General features: G+C 34.4%; 1 protein-coding gene across 1 annotated transcript; it reads right to left on the minus strand.

Moving 5' to 3' along the window:
* Window positions 1-2,029: 2,029 nt before the first annotated feature.
* Window positions 2,030-14,978, minus strand: LOC143235010 (UPAR/Ly6 domain-containing protein rtv-like). Its single transcript, XM_076472714.1, has 3 exons — window positions 14,650-14,978; window positions 7,942-8,103; window positions 2,030-2,963 (listed from the first exon to the last, which is right to left on the minus strand). The coding sequence occupies exons 1-3, from the start codon at window positions 14,717-14,719 to the stop codon at window positions 2,740-2,742; spliced, it is 456 nt and encodes a 151-aa protein (XP_076328829.1). The 5' UTR covers window positions 14,720-14,978; the 3' UTR covers window positions 2,030-2,739.
* Between the last annotated feature and the right edge of the window lie 9,282 nt (window positions 14,979-24,260).

Here is a 24,260-nt window from a genome sequence, read left to right on the forward strand (position 1 = left end):
CGGGCGTATCACCAAACACAACTCGAAATATTTAGTCTTGTCACAGTTACGTGAGCCAACAATACAAATAATATTCAATAATCTGGTTACTACAAACATTTTTTGAAATTATAAGTTTATAACCAACAATAGGTGTAAAGAAAATTATAGGAATGTAAAACGTTATTGATAAAAGAACACATAATATATAGCAATCACTATTTTATCCCGAAAGCTTATAAATGCACGAAACGTGAATATATACAATCTTGTTTATTTTCACTAGTAAGTTATTATAGAGATTTATTTAGGCACACGCTTTTTTTTTTTTTTATAGTTTATGCAAAATCATAAGCTATTGGGGATATATTGTTTGTTTGTTTTGAATTTCGCGCAAAGCTACTCGAGGGCTATCTGCGCTAGCCGTCCCTAATTTAGCAGTGTAAGACGAGAGGGAAAGCAGCTAGTCATCACCGCCCACCGCCAACTCTTGGGCACATTATAACATCCTCACGGCTGAAAGGGCTAGCATGTTTGGCGCGACGGGGATGCGAACCCGTGACCCTCGGATTACGACTCGAACGCCTTAACACACTTGGCCATGCCGGGCCAATTAGGGATATAAAAAACTAAAAATGCGTAACCAAATCACGCCGCACATTAGCAGATTATACCGATATTCTGTCATTAGTTTCTCAGATAAACGTAACATCAGTCAAAATCAAATCTGTATGAAACTCTTCGGAACAATTCGTGATGACAAGAAATCCTATTGAAGTAAAACAAGGGATAGTAACCAATGAAAATTAATTTTTCTGACTTCAACTATAGAACTTTACTTCATGATTCATTTGGAAGCCACAATAACTTCAGTCAATAATGTATTTTAAATAAATTCTGTTTAAAAAAACGAAAAAAATTGTCTCTGAATAACTTACATTAATTCATTCTTCCCATCAAGTACAGATACTAGTAGAAATTACAAAAATATTACTTCAATGTCAACCAACAATATATGCATACATAATTTTTGTTAAGGAGTTAAATTTTTCTCCTTTTAATATTATAGTTCTTCAAGAAACTAAATTTTGTTTTGAATTTCGTGTAAAACTACACGAGGGATATCTACGTTAATCGCCCTTAATTTAATAATTTAACAGCGATAGACTAGAGGGACGAGAAGTAGTCAACGCCACCCATCGCCAACTCTTTTACCAACGTATAGTAGGATTGATCGTCGCATAGTAACGCTCCCACGCCTAGAAGAGCTAGCATGTTCGGTGTAATAAGTAATCGAACCCGCAATACGCAGACTCTAAGTCGAATACCCTATTTACTAGGCTCTTAAGGTAACTTTTAATATCTTTACAAAAAACACAAAGTAGGAGAAGCAAACTCAGTTTCAACAAATAATATTTTTAGCAGTATTTTTGGAGGGTTGGAGAGGTAGCGCAAAGCTACGCAATAGGCTATCTGCCCTATGTCCATCACAAAAAATCAAATTCCGCATTTTAGCGTAGTAAGTTAAGGAGTCAAGAAAAAACAAAGTATGGCGTTCTTAGTATAGCGAGTGAAAAGTGATGCTTTCTTAAGAACCCTCAAGCCATTGTCAAACTGAAACATGCTTACTGGGTAAAAAGAAATGAGTGTAAGCAAATTATTAAAAAAATGTTAACAATGCAACTGTCGTTATTAAATTTATACTGAGCTAACTGTAGTCAACTGTTTAAACAACACGCGGTATAACTCTTGAAAAGTTTCTAAAACTATTTAATCAGATAAACCTTGGCAGTTGATTTTCTTGCTTTAGAAGTAAATAAGCATAATATTACATACTGAAAGGTGTTGTGTTCAGACACAGGGGCGACCTTAGTCGTTCTGGTTCCCCGGACATAATTCAATAAATGTAGCCCCATAATGATAAGAAAACTCATGATTAGATTAAAAGGCATAGCATCGGGAGCCCTTCCATGTGTGGGAACCCAGGCAATTGCCCAGATTGTCCAGTAAATAGGACCCCCAATGTTCAGATACCTATTAGGAAGAGTGATTTTTCTGCTGGAGACAAACTTTATTCATAATTACACTTTTTAATAATACAGAACATTGTGATATATATATATCTTGATATTCATTTCTATAACGATTTACCACTGTCACAGAATCTTGAAAATTACACGCTGTTTGCATGTAAAATAAACCTAGAATATTGAAATTCTTCAATGTGTAATAATAGTACCCTTCCTCTTTTCTGTTGTTGTTTTGTACATCTATCGCATATCTTCCAATCGCCCTTAACCCTTAATTTCGTCTCGGTTTAGCTATAGATTTATAAAGGAATTTTACTGAAACACACTTCGTAATTTCTGGACATTCAATAAGAAATAGCTTCTTACGCTAGTGAAGCAAATAATTTCCAATTATTTAAATACATCATTACACCTTACTTTCCGATTTTATGTCATATTGCCTTGTCAATTAGTAACAGTAAACTATTTCTGAGTTGGAGTGCAATAAAATATAAGAAAAATGTTCTGTGGAAATAAAAACTCCAATATGTTCAGTATAGCGCACACAATTAATAAAACAGGACAGAAACAAAGCATGCTAATCTCAATTAGAGTACCTATTCTAAACTACAAAAATACTGACCGCTTTCGTATATTAGACTTTTAAAGATAAAAAAGAAAGAAACTTAATTTGATTAAATAGTGTAAAGTTATTGAAAAAGCTCTCCGTCTCGAAATAATATTGTTGAGCTCATATGGTGATTAAATTCGTTATCTTCCACCAGGTGATGATTGTTAGGAACACAGACGCCTGAACCATTATTTCCATTGTTATTGCTATTCCACTATTACACAAGTCTCCCCGACAAAAACACATAAAAACTCGTCGATCTTCGTAAATTGTGTCGTCACATCTCTCTTCGCCATCTTGTGGTGGTCTTTGCAAGCACAAACGTTCAGTTGCAACGTCGAAATCTAATTTAAAAAATCATAGTACAATTAATAAAACAAATTAAAATACTGCCTTCTTTAATTGCATAACTTAGTGAGTTGATATATTTTTCAAATTAAATTAGTTTAATACCAAGTCACAATTTATGTATTAGTAAAAGGGGAAAAGAGACACTGCACAAACAACTAATAAATTTAAAAAGCATACAAAAAATTAATCAATAATCCTTAATCTCAGTGATTTCGTAAAGATTTAGGTAATTTTATTCAAAACAACTGAATGATTCCACTAAAGTTTGTATTCGTTTTAAAATAACAAGTCTGCAATTTAAGATTCAGTCCGTTTATCTTGCAACATCAAACTCCGAATAATCTCTACTGTTGATAGATAACGCAAAAAAGGTAAATATAGTTCGTTCTTATGCACATGTAGTAGTTACTCTATGTTACTGTATCTGACTGAAGACGGCAAACAGTAGTTTTGGTTTGGATGTGTGACGTTGTGGGAAAAGTTGCCTATCTGAACCCGTATCGCATACGAGACATAAGAACAGAGGTTAAAGCTGATAAATGGTACAACCTTAAAACTCTATGATCTCATTTCCGAGATGTCTTTCTGAGATACATTGTTCTCTTCATACATTCCAGTTTGTATCATAATCTTATTTCTATATGTTTCTTGTGCAACATTTTTTATTTTGGGCTGTATCTGAGAAGATGTTTTATCTATCACATGTATATGTGAATGAACAGGCTGATTACAAAAAGTACATTTAAAATCAGAACAGAGTTGAAGGATGTGAACGATAAAATGTGTGTACTAGTAAAAACTGGATCCATTGATTACCGGAAGACATCATATCAGGTATGACTCTGATGTGTAATTACTCAAAAATTAACAATAAAGGGTGGCGCTCTAAACCAGCGTATGTCAATACAACCTGCTCTTACTGCGTGGTTTGAAATAGGTTCACTTAAAATACTATGATAAAATAGAGTAAAATTACCTCTGGTTATAAATAAAAAGGCTAACAATTGTCAAGTATAAAACAAAACAAAATCAAGGCAAGCCCATTTCTCAGTGTAAAACATTTATTAACATTTGTGTGCTTATACACGACAAACATTTAAGGTCCAATACAAAACTGCAATGTATTACTGTATTCACTCCCAATATCGAAACCAGATGTTTTGCATTATAAGACATGAGACTTATCGCTAAGCCAAAAGGAGGGACTTGTATGATATAATGGTTTACGAATACGAAAATGTTTCATTAATTACCCAAGCGAATTAGTTTCAAGAAATCAGTGTCTCGACAATTACAAGATTAATCAATTAATTACAAATACACGTTTCTGTTTTATGCTTCTGCTTCAAGTATCATTGCGAGAAATACGGAATTATTCGAGAATTTTATTATCCATGTAAAGTCGAGAAAGCTTAGTCTGCTATGTGATCATTAGCCAATCAAGTGATGTGTCCACTTCTGTCTCTATCTTGTTTGGTTATTTTCTTCAAGTTCAGTAGCCAACCCTACATAGTTTTCTTTTATTAAGCGGTAAGTCTCTTCTGTACACTTGTGATGGTAATAAACAAAAACTGAAGGTGGAATGAGATGTCAGATAGATAGTTATATAAATACAAAATTCTGTAATTTTTTAGAATTATGATTTAGATCTAAATAAAACTATCAGGCTTCACGATATTTTGTGCTCCTCAGTATAGGTCAAATATGACCAAAACCACTTCATACAAGACAAACATTATAATGCAGACTAAAAGTAACAGAAATTAAGTTTCATGTTTTACTGTTTTCTGTGTATACTATTTGTAATATTGTGAACAAATAAACAGTCTTGAGCACAGTCAAACTGTCAAAAGTTTTTGTCAGAAGTCACCAACAACTTTAATGCTGTTTCCTTTTTCAGGTAAAGACACTCTTGCCAGTCTTCCTACCTTTGCAACACTGAACATTCTACCTGTTAAAAAATAAGACCCACGATTTTTTAGTTCACTTTCGGACTTGTAGAGCTCCGTGAATACTCTTCAAAACCGTTCTATCAGATATTTGCGTTAACTGTTATTATCCTGTCAAAAAAACTGTTATAAAGAGCATATTCCAACATAATTCTAACACTGTTTATCGTAATTCAGTCCTTAAGGTTACCACAGTATTAATAAATTCTCGAATCTTTTTTATTTAGCAATATTTTTTCTTATATTTGTTTGTTTTTTTTTTTAATTTCGCACAAAACTATTCAAGGGCTATCTGCGCTAACCGTCCCTAATTTAGGGGTGTAAGACTAGAGGGAAGGCAGTTAGTCATCACCACCCACCGCCAACTCTTGGGCTACTCTTTTGCCAACGAATAGTGGGATTGACCGTACCATTATAACGCCCTCACGCCTGAAAGGGCGAGCATATTTGGCGCGAAGGGGCTGCGAACCCGCGACCCTCAGATTACGAGTCACACGCCTTAACACGCTTGGCCATGCCGGGCCCTTTATATTTGTTTGTTTACTTTTTTATAAAATAGATTACTAGATTATACAGCGTGTTTTTTAAAGCTTTATATACTTTTTATAAAATATTAATAAGATATTCATGATGTTAGAGAAACACGTAAGTTCAAGAACTCTTGATAGAAGTAAATAAAAACCCAATAATCCGAGGACTTTCGAAAGGTGGACCTATCTCTTGACAGGTTATACGGTTGTATTCATAATAATAAAATAGATAGTCCAAAAACATAAAGACTGTTTTGCTCTATCAAATGATGATAAAATTATAATTACTGCTAGAGCTAGGTAGATGCGAGATTTGTTAAAGAAAATAAGATATCTCAGGTTTAGCAATGCACCGGTTTTTGACGTGGGGTACTCTGGATAGCTGAAAAGCGGTATGTATACAACGGAAAGAGAGCGACTATGCCAAGAGACTCTTCATATCTAGCTTCCAATGACCTGTACTCATTGATGTCCAGATGAATTTTGTGATGCTTTAATATCGGCATCCTTGCATTCCTACATAAAAAATGCTAGTGCACTCTCAGGTACTGAAATTATTTATTAGATCATAAACACACTGATTTTTTCCCTCTATTTTAAATCACAAGCAGCAGAACTTACTCTCATACGGGGAAGAGGTAAAGAGCTCGTACTAGCTTAAGCAATCTTCTAAGCTCGCAACTCTTAACATGCCGTGTATTGCTGAATTATATAATTTTTTATAAGGCTCTTCTGGTGGAATATTAGGTAAACAATTATATTTCATACTGCGTTTGAATGAAGTAAAACCTCAAAATATTTTTGAATGACTTACTGGAACAGTAATGATGTAAGAAAACTAGTCTAATATAGTAATGCCTCTTCTGGTGTTACGGGTGAAAACTTAATGGAGTTATGCATTAACCAGTATAACTGGTTTCTGTTTGATGCTCTGTGGTGAAAAATAGATGAAATAATATTAAATAAGCTTCACAGTCATGAACTTAAGAATTTTTTTCAAGTTGCATGTGGTTGCATTTAGCAGTTTTGCAAATATACGTCTTCAAAGAGTAACATGTTTTCTAATAAACCATTAGAGTGAACAACCGTTCGGAAGAATTGGCTAGAAGTACGTTTCGATATACACGGTATTTACAGTTATTTTTAGGTGAGTCCTAATGACACAAGTATGAATGCATAAATAATGCCGGTGAATATCTACTCATATGGATTTTCCAACAGTAATAATTTAAAACTAGTAGGGACTACATCTTATTAGTCTCGCATGTCCTTAAAACGTGGAATTAAAGGACTGTGAAGTAGTTTTCTGAAATATATATATATTTCATGAGAATAAGTATTGTGTGATAGAAATGCTGAGCAGTGGGTTTTCAAAAACTTAAAAATATGAGGTAAATCACTCATTTTCATGTAAAAAACAATATGTTAGTTTTCAAAACTACATTATTTCAATACACGTCACATAAATACTGCTTATTGCGCATTCGCACAATAACGAACTGTTTTCTTAAACGCCACTTCGTAATTTTTGTTAGACTTAATTACATGTTAGGAAACCCGAGAGATAATATGTTCATTTGATAGAAATGTTGTACACGCTGGGGGATCAATTTACAAAATAGTTGATGGAGAAAGAAGGACCAAATAAGATTGACCTCACGTGGATCTCCACCCCCCTCAATTTAGCTAGGGACCCTACTTTATGATATAATATTTGCATATGTGTTAACAGATCCTGACTAGAAATGATTAAAAAAATCTGCAATTATGAATTCCTTCTGAGCTTGAAGAGAATAGACCGCCCTTTTCGTTCTCTACCTTACAAATGATACCTTTTGTATACAAAAATGATTTTCAAAAGATGTCTACCAAGCAAAATAATCTTTATTCTGTCATCACTGCCTCTGGAGAAGAGTTAATGCACTATTTTCCTCTATTTGAATTTAAATCAACTTCATATGGGCAACTGCCAGTTTCAGGAGATAAATAGCTCACGATGACTGGCATTACGTATTTGGGAATCTATTGATGGTCTGGAAACTTTGAAGACCAATTTCTGTTTAAAAAAACTAAGATGCTAAAGGTACAACATTATTTTGTTGATGCGTAAAAATGGGCTTTTATATCATTAGTATTGGTCTGATTATTTCTGTTTAAAACGTACTATGTAGATTGGGACCTGGCTGTTTTATCTATCAGAAGATTTTCCAAACACATCTAAGACATAACAAAACCAAAGTTATGGGACGAAATCTTTAGGAGAGTTTGCATTCTTATGTTTGAAAAACATGTAACGTTATTTTGAAATATATTTTATTTTAACATTAAAATTGCACCGTAACCATTATTTTAAACAGATATGTATACATGGACTTCAACATATCAAATGTTTACAGTTTCAACAGATACAAACGTTTTGTACAGAATATATCTAATATAACTAAACTCATAAACTGCCCACACTATGACGTTCAAGATTTTATGTTACTAACCGCTGTCTTCTCCTTCAACTACCTTGGCACACCATCCTGAGGCGCATGGTGAGGCTTCAACACCTGATAACTTCTCCACCGTCGTACTATTGAGTAGAAAAGGATCCTTGCAGTCCCCAAAGTCACCACGTGACCTGCACGTGAAACATCGTTTAAACCGACCTGTCAAGAAATAAGATATTTTGATTACATTATTACTACACATGTAACGTATACTTAGTTAAAGTGGTTTGAGTTTAATTTAAAATACGTTCATCTATTAAAAAAACGAATGAGTGCGTATGAAACATATGAAAGTGCTTTTTTTTCACTTGTAGTGTTAAACTATTAACTAGATTTTCCAATTTTTTTCTAGATGAAATATATATTGTTTCTTAGTGATTTTTGACCGGAGTCTTCTAGAATTGATATATATGACTTATATTTGTCACATGTATAAAACGCAGTAGTTTACTGAAAATTTTCTCTTATCTGTTTGGTATTTCCTTATTTCAATAAAAATAAACAAAGTTCGACTTAAGTCTTAAAAACTTATGAATGAAAACAAAGAATGGTATATTGTAATTTTCAACAGCTCTATATCTACCGGCCTGGCATGGCCGAGCGCGTAAGGCGTGCGACTCATAATCCGAGGGTCGCGGGTTCGCGCCCGCGTCGCGCTAAAACATGCTCACCCTCCCAGCCGTGGGGGTGTATAATGTGACGGTCAACCCCACTATTCGTTGGTAAAAGAGTAGCCCAAGAGTTGGCGGTGGGTGGTGATGACTAGTTGCCTTCCCTCTAGTCTTACACTGCTAAATTAGGGACGGTTAGCACAGATAGCCCTCGAGTAGCTTTGTGCGAAATTCAAACAAACATCTATATCTACCATATCCAACACCGACAAGGCTTATTTTATAATATCAAAACCCATTATACTGGTTTGTATTTGACAGGCATATTATTTATTTATCTTAGCAGTAGTTTTGGTTTTGTATCTCACAAGGGGGCGCTCAGTAACTTCAGTTTTTCTTGAGCCCTGTTCGTGGCACTAAGGTTTGGTTCTGCTGGGAAAGAATGACGGTGTTACTTGATGGGTATGATATATACCGAAATACTTGAGGTAGGTTTAGTTTGGATAAATGTTAACATTAAAAAACGCTTGGGAAAATTTGTGATTCAGAATGAATTGTAAAGAAGGAGAGCTGTCTTGGCTGTTAGCAATGGCATCTTGGAGATTGGCTAGGGACGACCAAGGCTGTAGTGTAGCAACGAGCTCCTGGATTGAAGATTTACAACTCAAGATATGTTGAACTATAAGAAGGCTGTGGCTGAGATTTAAAAATTGCCGAAATATTGGTTCTAACATTAGTTTTAACTTTACATGATCCACCGACAGAAAGTAAACAAATTTTGCTGTGGGTCGAAACGGAGTACCCCGAGAAAATTCACTTTCAAGGTTAGTGATCGTCCCTAGTGAAGGCTGCAAGGAAGGAAAAACAAGTTTGTTTGTTTGTTTGTTTTGGAATTTCGCACAAAGCTACTCGAGGGCTATCTGTGCTAGCCGTCCCTAATTTAGCAGTGTAAGACTAGAGGGAAGGCAACTAGTCATCACCACCCACCGCCAACTCTTGGGCTACTCTTTTACCAACGAATAGTGGGATTGACCGTCACATTATACACCCCCACGGCTGGGAGGGCGAGCATGTTTAGCGCGACGGGGGCGCGAACCCGCGACCCTCGGATTACGAGTCGCACGCCTTACGCGCTAGGCCATGCCGGGCCAGGAAAAACAAGGTTAATAATATCAACGACTATACTGAATAGGAAATTTAAGAAAAGGTGGAAAAACTGGCTGAAATAATCTAGGAAGAGTGGGTTATTGTTCTCGTATATGTATTTGTAGGAAACTGGGCTTAGCGGTTGGTTGGGCTCAGTTTTGGACGTACGGTTGAGTTGTGGCCGAACTTGAATTATTGTAATTAATTATCATACCTTAAAAGAAGGATTGGTAATTAGTATAGTATTATTTACTTATTTTAGTTCATTTATAACAAGGATTATTTATCTTATTGTTTTATTTGTATTAATGATGAACAGTATAACAACAGCTGCAACACCTAACATTTGATACGTGTGTGTACAGTAATAAACATTTAATTCTTGAACGCTTAGGAATATATGCATTCTATATCCGTCAAGCTATACTGAACATGGTAAATTATCAGGTACAAAATTTACAAAGTTCAAAAGTTCAAAAGGATGAAATATATTTAAAGTCTGGTGGATTTGATAACAGAACTGGTAAAAAGTATCAAGTCCACCAGATTCCAGAACTCGCACACATAGTGAAAACACAACCACCCCATTTTGATTACGAATTTCAAAGCCATCTCATTTGGATTATCCAGTATTGAAGTTTTAGTTAAGGAAAGTTTATCTCTTATAAATGAACCCGCAACTTCAAATAATAACACAGTTTCACTATAATTAAGTCTATTGTGTATTGTTATAATTGTTGCATTATCCTATTTTTCTTTTTTATTTGTTTGTCTTTTAATTTGCTCCGTCCTTTTTTCTGTATTTTAATTACTCTTTATAAAAAGTATAAATCATATATATTTTTGTCCCTTATGATATACCCTCTTATAAATAAAAGTCATTTTCTGTGTATCGGTCTATGTGTGTGTGAAACACCAATAACGTCGAAACTATTGAGCCAGTTGCTACCAAAATTGACACATGAGCCAAATTTTGCCTCCTGTTGAATATGGATATTTGATTTCGGACACCTAAATGCGAATCTGCCCATAGGTAGAACTGTCTCCTTAATTTTTTAACCTAAGAAACTCAAAAGTTGTAAGATAAAAACTCACTTTCCTAAGGATGTGCTACAGTATGACCCACAAAGATAGTGCTTATGCACAGAAATAACCTTTTAACGCTTTCATTTGTCAACCTAAACATTGACAGGCAGATAGTTTTGGGCCCAGGTCAATCGTAAATATATTAGAATCAAACCTTAAAACTTAAATCTGCTCATTATTCTTTATTCCTTTGACCTAAGAAACTATCTTTTTAACTTCAAACAATATTGTATATATATTTTTTCCTTTACACTCCAGACATCATTTCCATTTGTTTTCCCTACAGATCATCTCCAAAACGTGAAAAGTACAGCTTCTCCATGCCAAAGACATCCACAAAGAGAATGGCACTGTAACAAGCCAACTAAATACTGTAGCAGCAGGAGTTTCAATAACAAAGAATCCACGTCAGCTACAAGGGCTGGGGAAACAGGAGCTGGAATCTTGACAGTCCAGAAACAAAATATTCCTTGCAGTAGTAGCAAGACCCGAGGAAACACCTGAATACCGTCGATTTCAACAACTTAGGAACCAAAGTTTCACTGCAGCAACAAGCACCAAAGAAGCACTACAGCAAAGAAGAGCGACAGAGGTAAGTCCAACATGCTGCTGGTGTAAAAACAAGAAGTAAGCCTTGCTAGAACAGAGTAGCATTAAGTTACTAACCTGAGATAAATTAGCAGTCCTGGGTGCAAATATGCTCTAATTCAGTTACTTGCTAAAATGTGGTGCTAAAAAGAGGAAAGGAGAATCCAGTGGAATGTACTGTAGTGATGTAAAAGTCAAGCTTTAGCCTTATGAAGATCTCTCCTAAGCCACTGAAATACTTAATGTCTGGTTAAGCCCCTGAATCAAAACACTTTCTGTCCAACATACATTCTTGCTTTCAAATGACTTCTTTTGGTGTATCACAGTATATAGTGGAAGCATAATTTATGCCAGTCTTCAGAATTCAAGTCTATCATTCTATCATGGTCTGCCAAAGAGCCCAAACGTGTCCAGATTACTTCATGCGAGATGAAGGTCAGGAAGGCAACCAACGATGCAGGAATCATGGTCTGCCAAAGGCTAGCACAGATAGCCCTCGAGTAGCTTTGTGCGAAATTCAAAAAAATAAATAAACAAATCCTTTCCACTTCAGAAGAGGAACTAGAACGAAGGGTGTTCTCAAATATAGATTAATATTTCCAAAATATTAACTGGCTACGGAAGAGGGCTATTTTGGGACACAAAAAAAAATGATGCTGTTGAACAGAATAACTTCCAGGTTGTTGAGGTACTACCAATACAGAACAAGTCCTACAAATCCATTGAATCATTGTTGGAAACCTAATCAAATTATTCGCTATCCAGTTGAATTATTGAATTCCCTGCAACTCCCGGGTGTTTCACAATACAACTTGGCAATCTCCAATTTTGAGAAACTTGGACCCACTTAAGTTATGCAATAGTATAAGGTTTATTGCAAAATAATTTCTTTCTATTGTCATCAATGCTAAAATTATTACAGACAATTTCAAAAGTGAATATGTCTTTCTGCCTCGTACAACTTTCATTGCAACTGACATAGCCTTTGAATTCGAAAGACTTCAACTCCCCAACCAACTTAGCTTTGCATTAACAAGGGTCAAGGACAATATTTAAAGGTGGTTGGACTAAATTAGTCAGTTTCTTGCTTTTCTTATTAGCAGTTTTATGTTGAATGCTCTCGCGTAGGCAATGAAAAACATGTATGTAATTTTGTACCAGAAGGCAAAACCAGGAATATTGTTTACCCAGAGGCTCTCTGAGGTAGTAATTTTATGTTTAGTATTACTGTTGATTATGTACGTGACATGTTTTCAGGATAATAAAAGTTTTGAAATAAATATGATTTTGTACTCATTTCATTTTCGTTGTCATTTCTTATATCCCCCTTATATCCCCAAGCAACATCAGGTACGTCTGCTGATATTCAGTATAGCTTGCTGAAGATGGTTTATGTATAATCCGAAACGTTAAAGAATTAAATGTTTGTTACTGCACACAGAAGTGTCACATGTTCGTTGGTGTTGCTGTCATTCCACTGTTCTTTATTAAACTTTGATTCCCATCGAATGAGTCTGTTGCTAGTCTATTTGTATTAATTCAACTATTATTCAAAAGAAATGGGGAACCAGAAAGTTCGCGTATCAGCGTTACATATAGATCAAAACGGCAACACTTATTCATAAAGAACAGTCAACGCCTATTTGTTACGATACGCTATCATGTACAATACATTACTGACACATAAAAACAGATGCATGGAACCTCTAGCACATTTTTTTCACACACCAAACTGAGACGGTACGATGATTTTGCACAGAAAACTGAGATGCTAATGATTTCAAACACCGCATTACGACACTATAGTGATTAAATACAGCTGACTTAAATACTACGATTACTTTAAAGAAAAAACGTCTGCGTTTCTACCAAACTTGGCCCCCCAGTGACACAGTGGTATGTTTGCGGACTTCTCCACTAAAAACCAGGTTTCGAAACTCGTGCTGAGCAGAGCACAGATAGCCCATTGTGTAGCTTTGTGCTTAATTCAGAACAAAAATATCTACCAAGCTAATTTTTTTCAATAACTTTATGTGAAAAATGGGTTTATTCTCGGATATTTTTAATGCGAATATTGTCACATATGATTGTTTTTCTTGTTATTGTTTTCATCGGCAAGGTAATTTAGGTTAAATTAACGGATTTCTTTTTCTTATTTAACTAATCCAATTTCTAAGTGTAACGAACTCTTTGAAATCTGATGAATTAGATTAACTCCCATGCTTTAATAATCAAGTTTCTAAAAAGCTCATTTTGTTTCGAACAATCCCATTCATAAACAGCTTTAAAATATTTTTCTTGTGTACGGATTTCAGTCGGAACCTCAAGCAAACTTAGAAGCATGAAAGTTAACCCCAGTTTTCTCGTTTCTTTCAGAACACTTGCGCAAAGCGACACAAAGGGCTGTATTTACATAGATAAACAGCACCATTCGCCAACTCTTGGGCTACTGATATTTGAAAGAATAGTTTGATTTAACCGTCACTCTTATAGCGCACAAGGTACTTTTTATCTTTTAGTAAAGACGATAGTCACCTTTTTCTTTATTACGTACAAAATAAAACTAAACATTTCTGACTCACTTCCTTTTAGGTTTATAAGTTATTTAGGTGAAATTGTGACGTAGGTAACAGCATGTGACTACAAACCACAAATCAGGTTGCACGAAATTTTGCTGAAATCGTTTTCGTCAATATTACCATAATCTTACCAGAACCCACCAAAGAGGACAAACCCAGGTCAAAAGGTGTATACTTTGTTCACAACAAATTATTTCAATCCAAAGACCCTAAGAAATGACACGGAAATTTTTTCCGCAGAATTCTTTAGTATTTAAACTTATCTTACTATTTTTATCTATGAGATATTTTAATCTTCAGCTCATATAGTCAAGAATATAGTTAACACATTGTTATGCGCGCGCTAATGAAGTGTTACAAACTACAGAAGAAAAGATATACAATGATAATATACAGGCAATGCAATAGCATATTTGCTTTATAACTAACAAAACGACAATAGTATTTTTCTGACATTATACATATTTTGTCAAGTTCTCGACGTGTTTATACATTATTTAAATTTCACAATATAAACGTCAACAAATAACGATACTAATATAGGAATATACAAATTACAAACGATATATGTAAGATTCAGAAAATTCAAAAGTGATCCAAGCTAATTTACAAATTTACACATAAAGTGTTAGACTAAATACGTATAAATAAAGTCAATAAAATAAATAGGCTTAACAACAAACATGTCCTCTTACCGTCAACAACAACTAAACTCCAAAATACAACGAGACCACACAAAATCGGGTTAAGGAGGTAGAACTTCATTTCCAAGCTATACAGACTTTAGACTGGTTTTCCTTGAGAAAGTTGTTCAACGTGATTTTTGGTGTGGTTACACAAGGCGGCGAATTTCAAACCGAATAATAACGAATGTACATTCTCTTTATTTTCGGAAAACTTTATTTTAAGACTAAAACGATTACATGTAGAATTATTTAAGTTGTAGTGGCAACAACAACCAAGTCCTTTGTGTATCTAAGTCTCGTCCTTCTAAGACTGAGCACTCAATCGGGACGCTATTTTGCAGTCTAAAACACACACACACACAGTTGAACAACTGTGCACAAGCCTTTAAACCGGTTTTTGAGTGCTTTTGAGATAGATGCCGTAGGCTGGTACACCTAGTTAAATTGAACTTTAAGAACTGTTCTCATTCCTGAAACATATTTCCGCTTGGTCTGATCTAGCCTTGAAGAACATGGCCCTCAGAAATATTGTGCACATGTCATATTTTGTTACTGCTTTATCGCCCAAACAAGCATTGTACTTAATATTTTAGTAGTAAACAAAACAGATGACAACTGTTTTGTTAATGAAAACAAATTCTTAAGATTTCCTATAAATTTCTGAAGTTCATTAAACCTAATATTTTGGAGGAATTTAATATTTCAAAAATAAAAATCTAATAGATTAACTTTTTAGTCTTTTCGAAAATTGAAGCATAAAACAGTAATTAATAGTGTGAATTTTACTTTGCCCTCGACATGACTTGACTTGCTCAATGAAGAACGGATATAGGATGTTGAAATTTTCGTTTTCATACGCATGTTCTTACTCCAAACATTTATGTTTATGAATGCAGCCACTAAGTTCTGATGAACGTAGAGGAGCGATAAAAATAGAAATACAGATATAACAACCTTGACCGATGAGTTCGTTTGTCAGAAGAAGAAGAAATATGAGTATTGTGATAAGTCTCAAATGTATTCGTTATAATGAGGGTGATGAAGTGTAAATTTTAATATTAACATTTAATCAAGAGCTAATTGTAATTAATCAAGAGGTTGAGGATGAGGATTGTAGTTGTACGGAGGGCTGAGTACATTTTATTGAGAATAGTTTGAATAATCAAATAAGCAAGTCATGTAACAACCGTGACCGATATAAAGTCGCGGTGGGACGGAATGTATCAGAACTACGTTTTCACATTGTTTAAGGTTTTGTAAATAGTCTGATGCCACCGAAAATTGAACGCTTTTAGTAAGGGTATTTAACAGCTCTTTCCAACGCAAAATGATAATAGTCTCACATCATAAATATGCGTTAAGATATAGGACTTACAGATTTCAAAATGGAGCTGTCCATACTGAGTGACACTGAAAAAAGAAGAATACTGATATACTTGGGGCACGAGGGTCATTCAGAAAGAGATTTGAAACAAGTTGTATCTAATACTTGGTAATTAAAGTACGTGTTTTGTATTAAGTGGCGCCGGTCAAAATAACACAATATAATCAAGAAGGATCTACACTTGGAAAAGTGATCCAATTCACGTGAACACAAATTACGTCCACGACAAATCCGCTCAACCACCACACACCACAAGTAGCTGAAAGATTAGATGAGTGTACCCATTATTCCATACGAAGTTATAACAGTCAAGTCGCCGAAAGTAGTGCCTGTGGATTTCTGTGGTCTGGTTTGACGGATTGTGGAAAGCTTGTAAGGAAGAGAGATGTGTTTCGGACACTAAAACGTTATGACAGAGTATTTTGCAATGTAAACTACAATGTAGGGCTGGTGTCAAGATTTACAGTAATCAGATATGGCAAAACAGTACGCGATAACATTAATTGTAGCAAAGTAGTGACGTTTCAAAAATCGTTTCAACTATAACGTACTGTACGTGAACTTTAGTAGAAACTAGATACAAACAGTATAAAGTCTGTTTGTTTTAGGCATTCTAGCAAAGCTGCACAAAAGGCTATTTGTATTAGGCATCCCTAATTTCGAACTTACAGACTATACAGAAGGTAACTAGTCAACAAAACCTATCGCCTATTCCTTGGTTTCTCTGATCGAAATAATGTAAATGGACATTCAATAATACACCTTTGAGCCCAAAATTCGTGGATCAGTCTTACAACAAGGGGACTCCAAATCTTATTCAGAAACAATAACGGTAACTGTAAGCCACACTCGGCCCTATATATAAAGCAGCTACAAGCATCTCAAAATGTCAAACATGTTTTCTCTATGTACATGGATTTGTTAACTACTTTTAAACAAATATATCTTTATATTAGGACACAGCTAGTGGTGTTGCAGTAGATTGGTTAGATATCCAAAGGCCCAAGCCAACTAGGGTTTTTTTAAACTTTGAATATTGTAATTGGTGAAGTACCCTTCAGCAATTGGAAAAAATAATGATAAGAGACAAAAATGTTTTCTTTTAATTCTGTCCTTGACGACCTCACTATGTCACTGGACACAGCAAAAGTACTTATTTAGGTATCAGAATGTTACAAATTTACAAATCAATAAAGTTCCAAGTGAGAAATGACGATGTTAGAGACGCTTAGACTACTAATCTCTTTCATGCTGCTGGGCTTGGACAGCGTATAGGTTTCAAAGACTGTCATATGAGTCATATTGTAAGTATTACGCAACTTACATATTGCAATTTTTACATACACTGTTAACCTATAAAGTTATTTGATGTAATGGAATAAAGCAACTCACGTGCTGTAAGTTTTACGTGTACTGTTAACCTATAATGTTACATAATTTGAGGAGAAAAGAAACTATGTACTGTAAATGTTACATAAGACAATGCATACAGTCGATTTAACTGCTTGAACTATGTTGTATCAATTGTTAACTGTCAACAAAATAATTTGCCTTTTCTGTTTGTTTGTTTTGAATATCGCTGAAAGCTACACGAGAGCTGTCTGCGCTAGTCGTCTATCTAGATTACCAGTGTAAGACAAAGGGAAAACAGCTAGGGGCTGTTCTTTTACCAATTAATAGTGAGATTGATCGAACGTTATGACGTCTCCACGGCTGAAAGAGCGAAAATGTTTGGGCCACCTTTTTCATGAGACTTATAGAAAGATGTTGACATCGTACATTTGTTTCTTGATTCTTTGTAAAGTTTAGGGAGCAAAAGCATTCCAATGAAATGCAAAGCTTCAAACTGAGTTCTATGAGAAGTGTTAATGGTAAGTAATCGATGAGTACTTAAGAACAAAATATGGCGGTACTACATGAATGAACATCTCAGATATGCTTTTAAACAATATTATTTGTTGCCAAAATATTAAAAAAATCTCTACTAATTACGTAATTTTAAATTGACTCAAAAAATGTTTCACACTGGTAAAGGGTGTGTGTGTGTTTTCTTATAGTAAAGCCACATTGGGCTATCTACTGAGTTCAACGAGGGAATTGAACCCCTGATTTTAAAGTTGTAAATCCGTAGACTTACCTCTGTACCAGCGGGGGACGACTGGCAAGGAATAATACAAAAAAAATTGAGTTGTATTGAATTTAGAGAACACAAAACTACAAAGTATCGTTTCGTAGTTTAATCCGTAATATTAAAGACAAGTAAATTACCTTGACTCTATGTTTAATTTGGCATCTGCACCCCTGGTGACTGGACAGTAAGTCGGCTTATAACGCTAAAAGTCAGGTTTTAATACCCATGGTGAATATATAACATTTTTAGATTTTGACTTAATGATAGACAAATAAATTTGTAAGCTAATATACTCATCTTTATCATTTTTTTCCTCTCTCTAGTTTCATTAGATCACATAAAGTTCGAAAATATAATTTTTATTAAAACCAGCTAGAATACGCGTTAATCGAGCAAAAGCTGTGTAAAAAAAACAATGTTAAGTAAAAGTTTCCCTTTCTTCTTTCTTTTGTTATTAAATCCTTAATGATCTCAATTGGTGCTAATTGCAAAATCTGATTTGTGGAAAGAAATAGTTAATTCATTTACTGAGTAAATACTTATGTTTTTAAATTCAAAGCCACAAGTCTACAAAAAAGTAGAAATGTACCCTATTTTAGTGTCTTTTTATCCCCTTTGTCTGGTACAAATCCTAAACCACCTCATATAGTTTTCATTTACCAAACAAAAATTATGATGCCAGCACCGACTGGTTCTAAACAATGGATGTTAAGGCACAAGCGCATAACGCTGGACAACAAAACATTTGATACTGGAGAAAATCCAAGCAAGTCAGAGTACTTTGATGGTTCTGATTTGAAAAATGTAGTCAGAATTTGTCAATCGCTTATAGATTTTGAATTATTGTAACATCTCAATATTTAATCAGCACTATGTGAAATATCATTCAACTAACTCAATATAGTAGATTTATGCTGTGAAATTAAATTTACTTGGGCAGTTTAATTGGTAAACTTAATTTATAACTTCATATAGTGGCTGTACTATATTGGTGTAAAATTCCAAATATATTGTTCCACATGCTATATGGTCACAATATAATTGTACTGTAGAGTTCTTTTTCTTTTGTTGGAATTAAGCACAAAACTACAGAATGTGTTATCTGTGCTAATTGTAGCGAATTGCACCATTTTACTTCATTCCCGCGCACATCAGCTTCTCCTTTTGCTAAAACATTCGAAAAGTCCTTCGACTGATAATAAAAGTGACAAATTTAGACTTCTTTCTCTCTTTTAGCAGCCTCTCACTCACTCAGTTGGTCACTTCGCCTCACTTCACACACAGTCAAAACAAAGTCAGATCTTCTTTCTCGCATTATAACCGCGGTATAATAAAGTTTTGCAAAACTTTGTTTTTAAAATCTATTAAACTGTAAACATGAACTCTTTTATATTTTTAAGAAAATTATTGGAAGTGTTGGTTGCCTTTAGCTCAAGTAAAGTCTTCCGAAATTGAGAAAATCGCCCAAACAGTTTCTGCTACATATTTGAAAAATATATTGCAGCTTGACAAATGAAAGTATCATATGCAAAGTAAATGTAGCTTACTATATCTATACTGGGTATAAAATTAGTGAAAAAAAGAAACACATTAGGCTGTGTTCTTTGCACACCTGGCTTGACACATTGACTGAATTCGAGGAGAGCAAGTATACCATTTACAATTCCCATGATATTCAGGGAAAACTAAACAATACGTTACATATCCATATACTGCATCTGCGATGAAACCAATATCTCATGGATATGGCACTTCAATGGCTATATCCACCAACGAAATGGGGCAAAAAAGAATTATTCTGTGAATAAAACTGCGAATCATCTTCATTTAGTAATTCTATTTTTGTGGCACTTTAACATAAGCTGCCTCATCTGATCACACAAGAGGAGTTAAAAGACCTGATTCGTAACTTGCCTCTATCAAAGCAGGATGGAGAACGACTTAGTTCTCGTTTACAGCAATAGAAATTGTTAAACCTGGAAGAATAATTTCAAATTACCGAAGCCACCATCAATATCTTCCTTCTCATAACAACAAGCAAGATACTTTGTGTTTCTGTACAAATGTTCACGCACCAATTGTAGAATTAGACACTGAACATCATCCTCAAGGATGGAGACTTTTATCGATTCATTCAAAGTTAGTCCGAAAGCTGTACTTTTGTACAAAGTCCGATATTCTTCTTCATATCACACTGGCTTAGTTGGAACACTAAGCCATCGATTCCTATTGCTCACACTGCGTACATGAAACTTTAAAAAGGCGTGCAGATTATAAAATATTAAATTCAATTTTTCCTGTAATCTTTCATTGCTGAATAAGGAACAGTTTGGGCAGGTAGTGCTCGAGTAGCTTTGCTCGCAATTTAAATCAAACTGTACCCATTACATGTAGATGAATGACACACATAAAACTAACGAACAACCAGATAAATATTCATGCAAAATTTTTTGCAAGTCTTGTTACTCAATTATATTGAATAGTAGTACAAAGAATAAGTTATAATCTGTTTGTGCAATGAAGCATTGTTAAGACATGGTAAACCTGAAAGAATATTTTAATTTTCTTAGCTGCCATATTTTAATTCTAACGGTGTTCTGGAAAGACATTGAGAACGTTTAAATTGACCAGCGAACAATGAATTACACTGGTTTTGTTAGAATAATCTAGACGTTGCAACGCTTTTAATGAGACTGGTTGAAAAACGAACAACCAAATAAATATTCATGCAAAATTTTTTGCAAGTCTTGTTACTCAAATAGATTGAATAGTAGTACAAAGAATAAGTTATAATCTGTTTGTGCAATGAAGCATTGTTAAGACATGGTAAACCTGAAAGAATATTTTAATTTTCTTAGCTGCCATATTTTAATTCTAACGGTGTTCTGGAAAGACATTGAGAACGTTTAAATTGACCAGCGAACAATGAATTACACTGGTTTTGTTAGAATAATCTAGACGTTGCAACGCTTTTAATGAGACTGGTTGAAAAATTACAGTTTACTTATACAGGGTGAGCCAAAAGTAGGTGGACAGTAAAAAAACATTTATTTAGAGATCACGTATACGTACAACTATATGTAATAAGACAATTATATTAATTAAAATAAAATGTTATTTATTAACGCAAATGCTCAAATTGTTTTCCTTCTTGATTTACACAGCTTTGAAGTCTACCTCTTACGCTTCGATAACCATTTTTGCACAAGTCACTCTGGGCATTAATTTCTTGAAATGCATCTCTTATGTAATATTTTAAATCACCGACACTTCTTGGTTTTTAACTATAAACTTTTTCCTTGAGTACTCCCCAAAAGAAAAAATCCATAGGGGTCAAGTCCGGTGAACGTGCCGGCCAATCGATTGGACCTCTTCGACCAATCCATTTCAATGGAAATGTTTCATCAAGATACTCACGAACTCCTTTGGAATAATGTGGAGGGGCCCCATCTTGTTGAAAATAAAAGTCATGTAAATTAGGTTGTTGCTGTAACTGGGGAACAACTTGATTCCTTAGAATTTCGAGATACTTATCTCCTGTAATTGTTCCGTCCAAAAAAAATGGTCCATAAACACCAGAACTTGAAATACTATCCCAAACATTGACACCATGCTGATTTAGCTGTTGTTCTAATGTTAAATGCATGTTCTCACTATACCAGTAAACACAATTATGTCTATTGACATGACCGGATGATTTAAAAGAAGCTTCATCACTCCACACAATGTTATCTAAAATTCCTGGGTTTTCTTCAATCTTGTTCAGCATAATTTCACTAAATTGCAGTCGCCTGTCTGGATCATCCTCCAATAAGCCATGAATTAGTTGTGGTCGATAGGGTTTCAACCCAATTTGCGTTATAATTCGCCTAATAGAGGTTTGTGGTATGTTCAATTCCATAGAAGCTCTTCTGGTGGATTTGTTTGGACTTTGAACAAATGCATCGGCAACACGTTGCTTATTATTCTCTGTACAGACTGTTTTGGGTCGACCAGTTTTAGCAGCATTAAGGATTGAGCCAGTGGCGTCGAATTTGTCACGGATACGGTAAATGGTTTGTCTTTTTGGAGCTGGAGTATCAAATGTTTCAACCCACTTTCTCCTTACGGTTTCAGTATTTTGAGATTTCCAATACTCTTTTAACACCCATATTCTTTTATCTGTATTTAAAGTATTTGACATTATGGGTTCTATTAACAATCTAAAAAAAAAGAAAACAGATTAAATTAAAACAAATGTAATTATAAAATTGTAATTATATAACACAAATAATATAGTTGCAACATAGTTATAATATACAATTGCATTAATATAACCGATACATAAACCTATTCCAAATGCTGTCCACCAACTTTTGGCTCACCCTGTATATATAAAAACGGCTCGTTTGGGTTGAGAAATTTTTTTACGTAGAGGAGCGAACAACGGTCTTCGTCAGGTTCACAAAGAAAGAAAGAGGTAACTAACTGACCGGAAGCTGACCACATGTTTCAAAGGGGTTGTGTAACTGAGTGTCGGAATGTAGAGGACGTATTTAGATGTTTGAATATATAATTTTATATTATTTATTTTATTATTATTATTTTTAATATAGGTATAGAGGTGTTCTTTTGTATCGGTTTATTTTGGGCTTGAGTTGTTATATAAGTAAGGCTTCTTTAATCTTTGTGTTTGTTTCTTTATTTAGCATTTGAGTGTTTTCTATGGTTATGTTGTGTTTATTTGACTTGCAGTGTTCGAAAACGCGTGAAGGTGACTTTTTATATTCTTTAAATCTGGTTTCCATTTTTCTACTTGTTTCTCCAATATAGAAGTCGTGGCAGTTATCACATTGTATTTTATAAATAATGTTGGTGTGATGTTTGTCAGTATAGTTGTTACATAGTATAGACCTCAGTTTTGTGCCTGGTGTTTGAATAAATTTGGTATTAACTGGAATGCCATATTTTGTTACCAGTTTTTGCCAAATGCTGGTTATTTTTCTGCTGATGTTGGGAATATATGGTATGCAGCAGTATATGGTTTCGCGATTTTTTTATTCGTGAGATATATTTACTTTTGTTGGTTGATTTTGCTTTCTGTCTAGGTGTGTACGTATAATGTTTTCTACGGTTTGTGGAGGAAACTTATTGATGTTGATGAAGTATTGTTTATTTTGTCTAATTCATCGTTAATCTTATCTGGTGAGCATAGTTTTATGGCTATGCTTATTTGGTTTCTTAGTATGTTGAGTTTTTGTTTTGTTCCATGTGCTGAGTCCCAAGGAATGTATAGTCCAGTATGGGTGATTATTCGGTGGATTTCTGTTTTAAATTGTGTATCGGTTCTTGTAATTTTCAGGTTAAGAAATGATATTTGATTGCTTTCTTTTTGTTCACATTGAAGTTGATGTTGGGATGTATAGCGTTAATGTGATTGAAAAAATTGAGTGTGTGTTCTGTGGATGTGAAATCCCGCAACCGAGTCATCTACATATCTGTACCAGTATAGTGGTGGATGTAATGCTGTGTTAATTGTTTGTGTTTCAACTTGTCTCATAAAAATATTGGCTAGAACTGGTAATACTGGGTTGCTCATGCTTAGGCCATTTGTTCTACAACCACAACTATATACAAACAAACCAAATATATTCAAAAACCAAGCAAAAACTAAACTCCATACTATGTAAAAACTACACTGACAAACACAACATCATCATGATTTATAAAATACAATACAACGACCTCTATATTGGAGAAACAAGCAGAAAAATGGAAACTAGATTCAAAGAACAGAAAAAATACATTTACACGTTTTCAAACATTGCAAATCAAATAAACACACCATAATCATAGAAAACATCCAGTAGGGAAACAAATATAAACAAATGCAAGATCAAAGAAGCCTTACTTATATAGCAACTAAAACAAAATTAAACCAATATACTAATTAATAGCCTAACATCCAACTGTAACGCCTCATACAATCCCATAGCTGTTTACACTTTCGTCCCTAAGACATGTGTCCGGCAACGGTCACTTGCAAACTCTCTCTTTCTTAACCTGAAGATGACCTAGGAAGGTTGAAACCTTCTTCTCTCCTCATCAATCACTGGTAACGCTTTC

This window comes from Tachypleus tridentatus, chromosome 12, assembly GCF_004210375.1.
Source record: "Tachypleus tridentatus isolate NWPU-2018 chromosome 12, ASM421037v1, whole genome shotgun sequence".
NCBI classification, from domain to species: domain Eukaryota; kingdom Metazoa; phylum Arthropoda; class Merostomata; order Xiphosura; family Limulidae; genus Tachypleus; species Tachypleus tridentatus.

What these genes read in the sequence shown, in the direction of transcription:
- LOC143235010 (XM_076472714.1), bottom strand. Translation starts at nt 14,719, where the DNA reads ATGAAGTTCTACCTCCTTAACCCGATTTTGTGTGGTCTCGTTGTATTT. An exon ending in GAGTTTAGTTGTTGTTGACG is followed by an intron (nt 8,104 to 14,649) that starts GTAAGAGGACAT and finishes ATTTCTTGACAG; the next exon opens with GTCGGTTTAAACGATGTTTC. An exon ending in AGTTGAAGGAGAAGACAGCG is followed by an intron (nt 2,964 to 7,941) that starts GTTAGTAACATA and finishes TTTTTAAATTAG; the next exon opens with ATTTCGACGTTGCAACTGAA.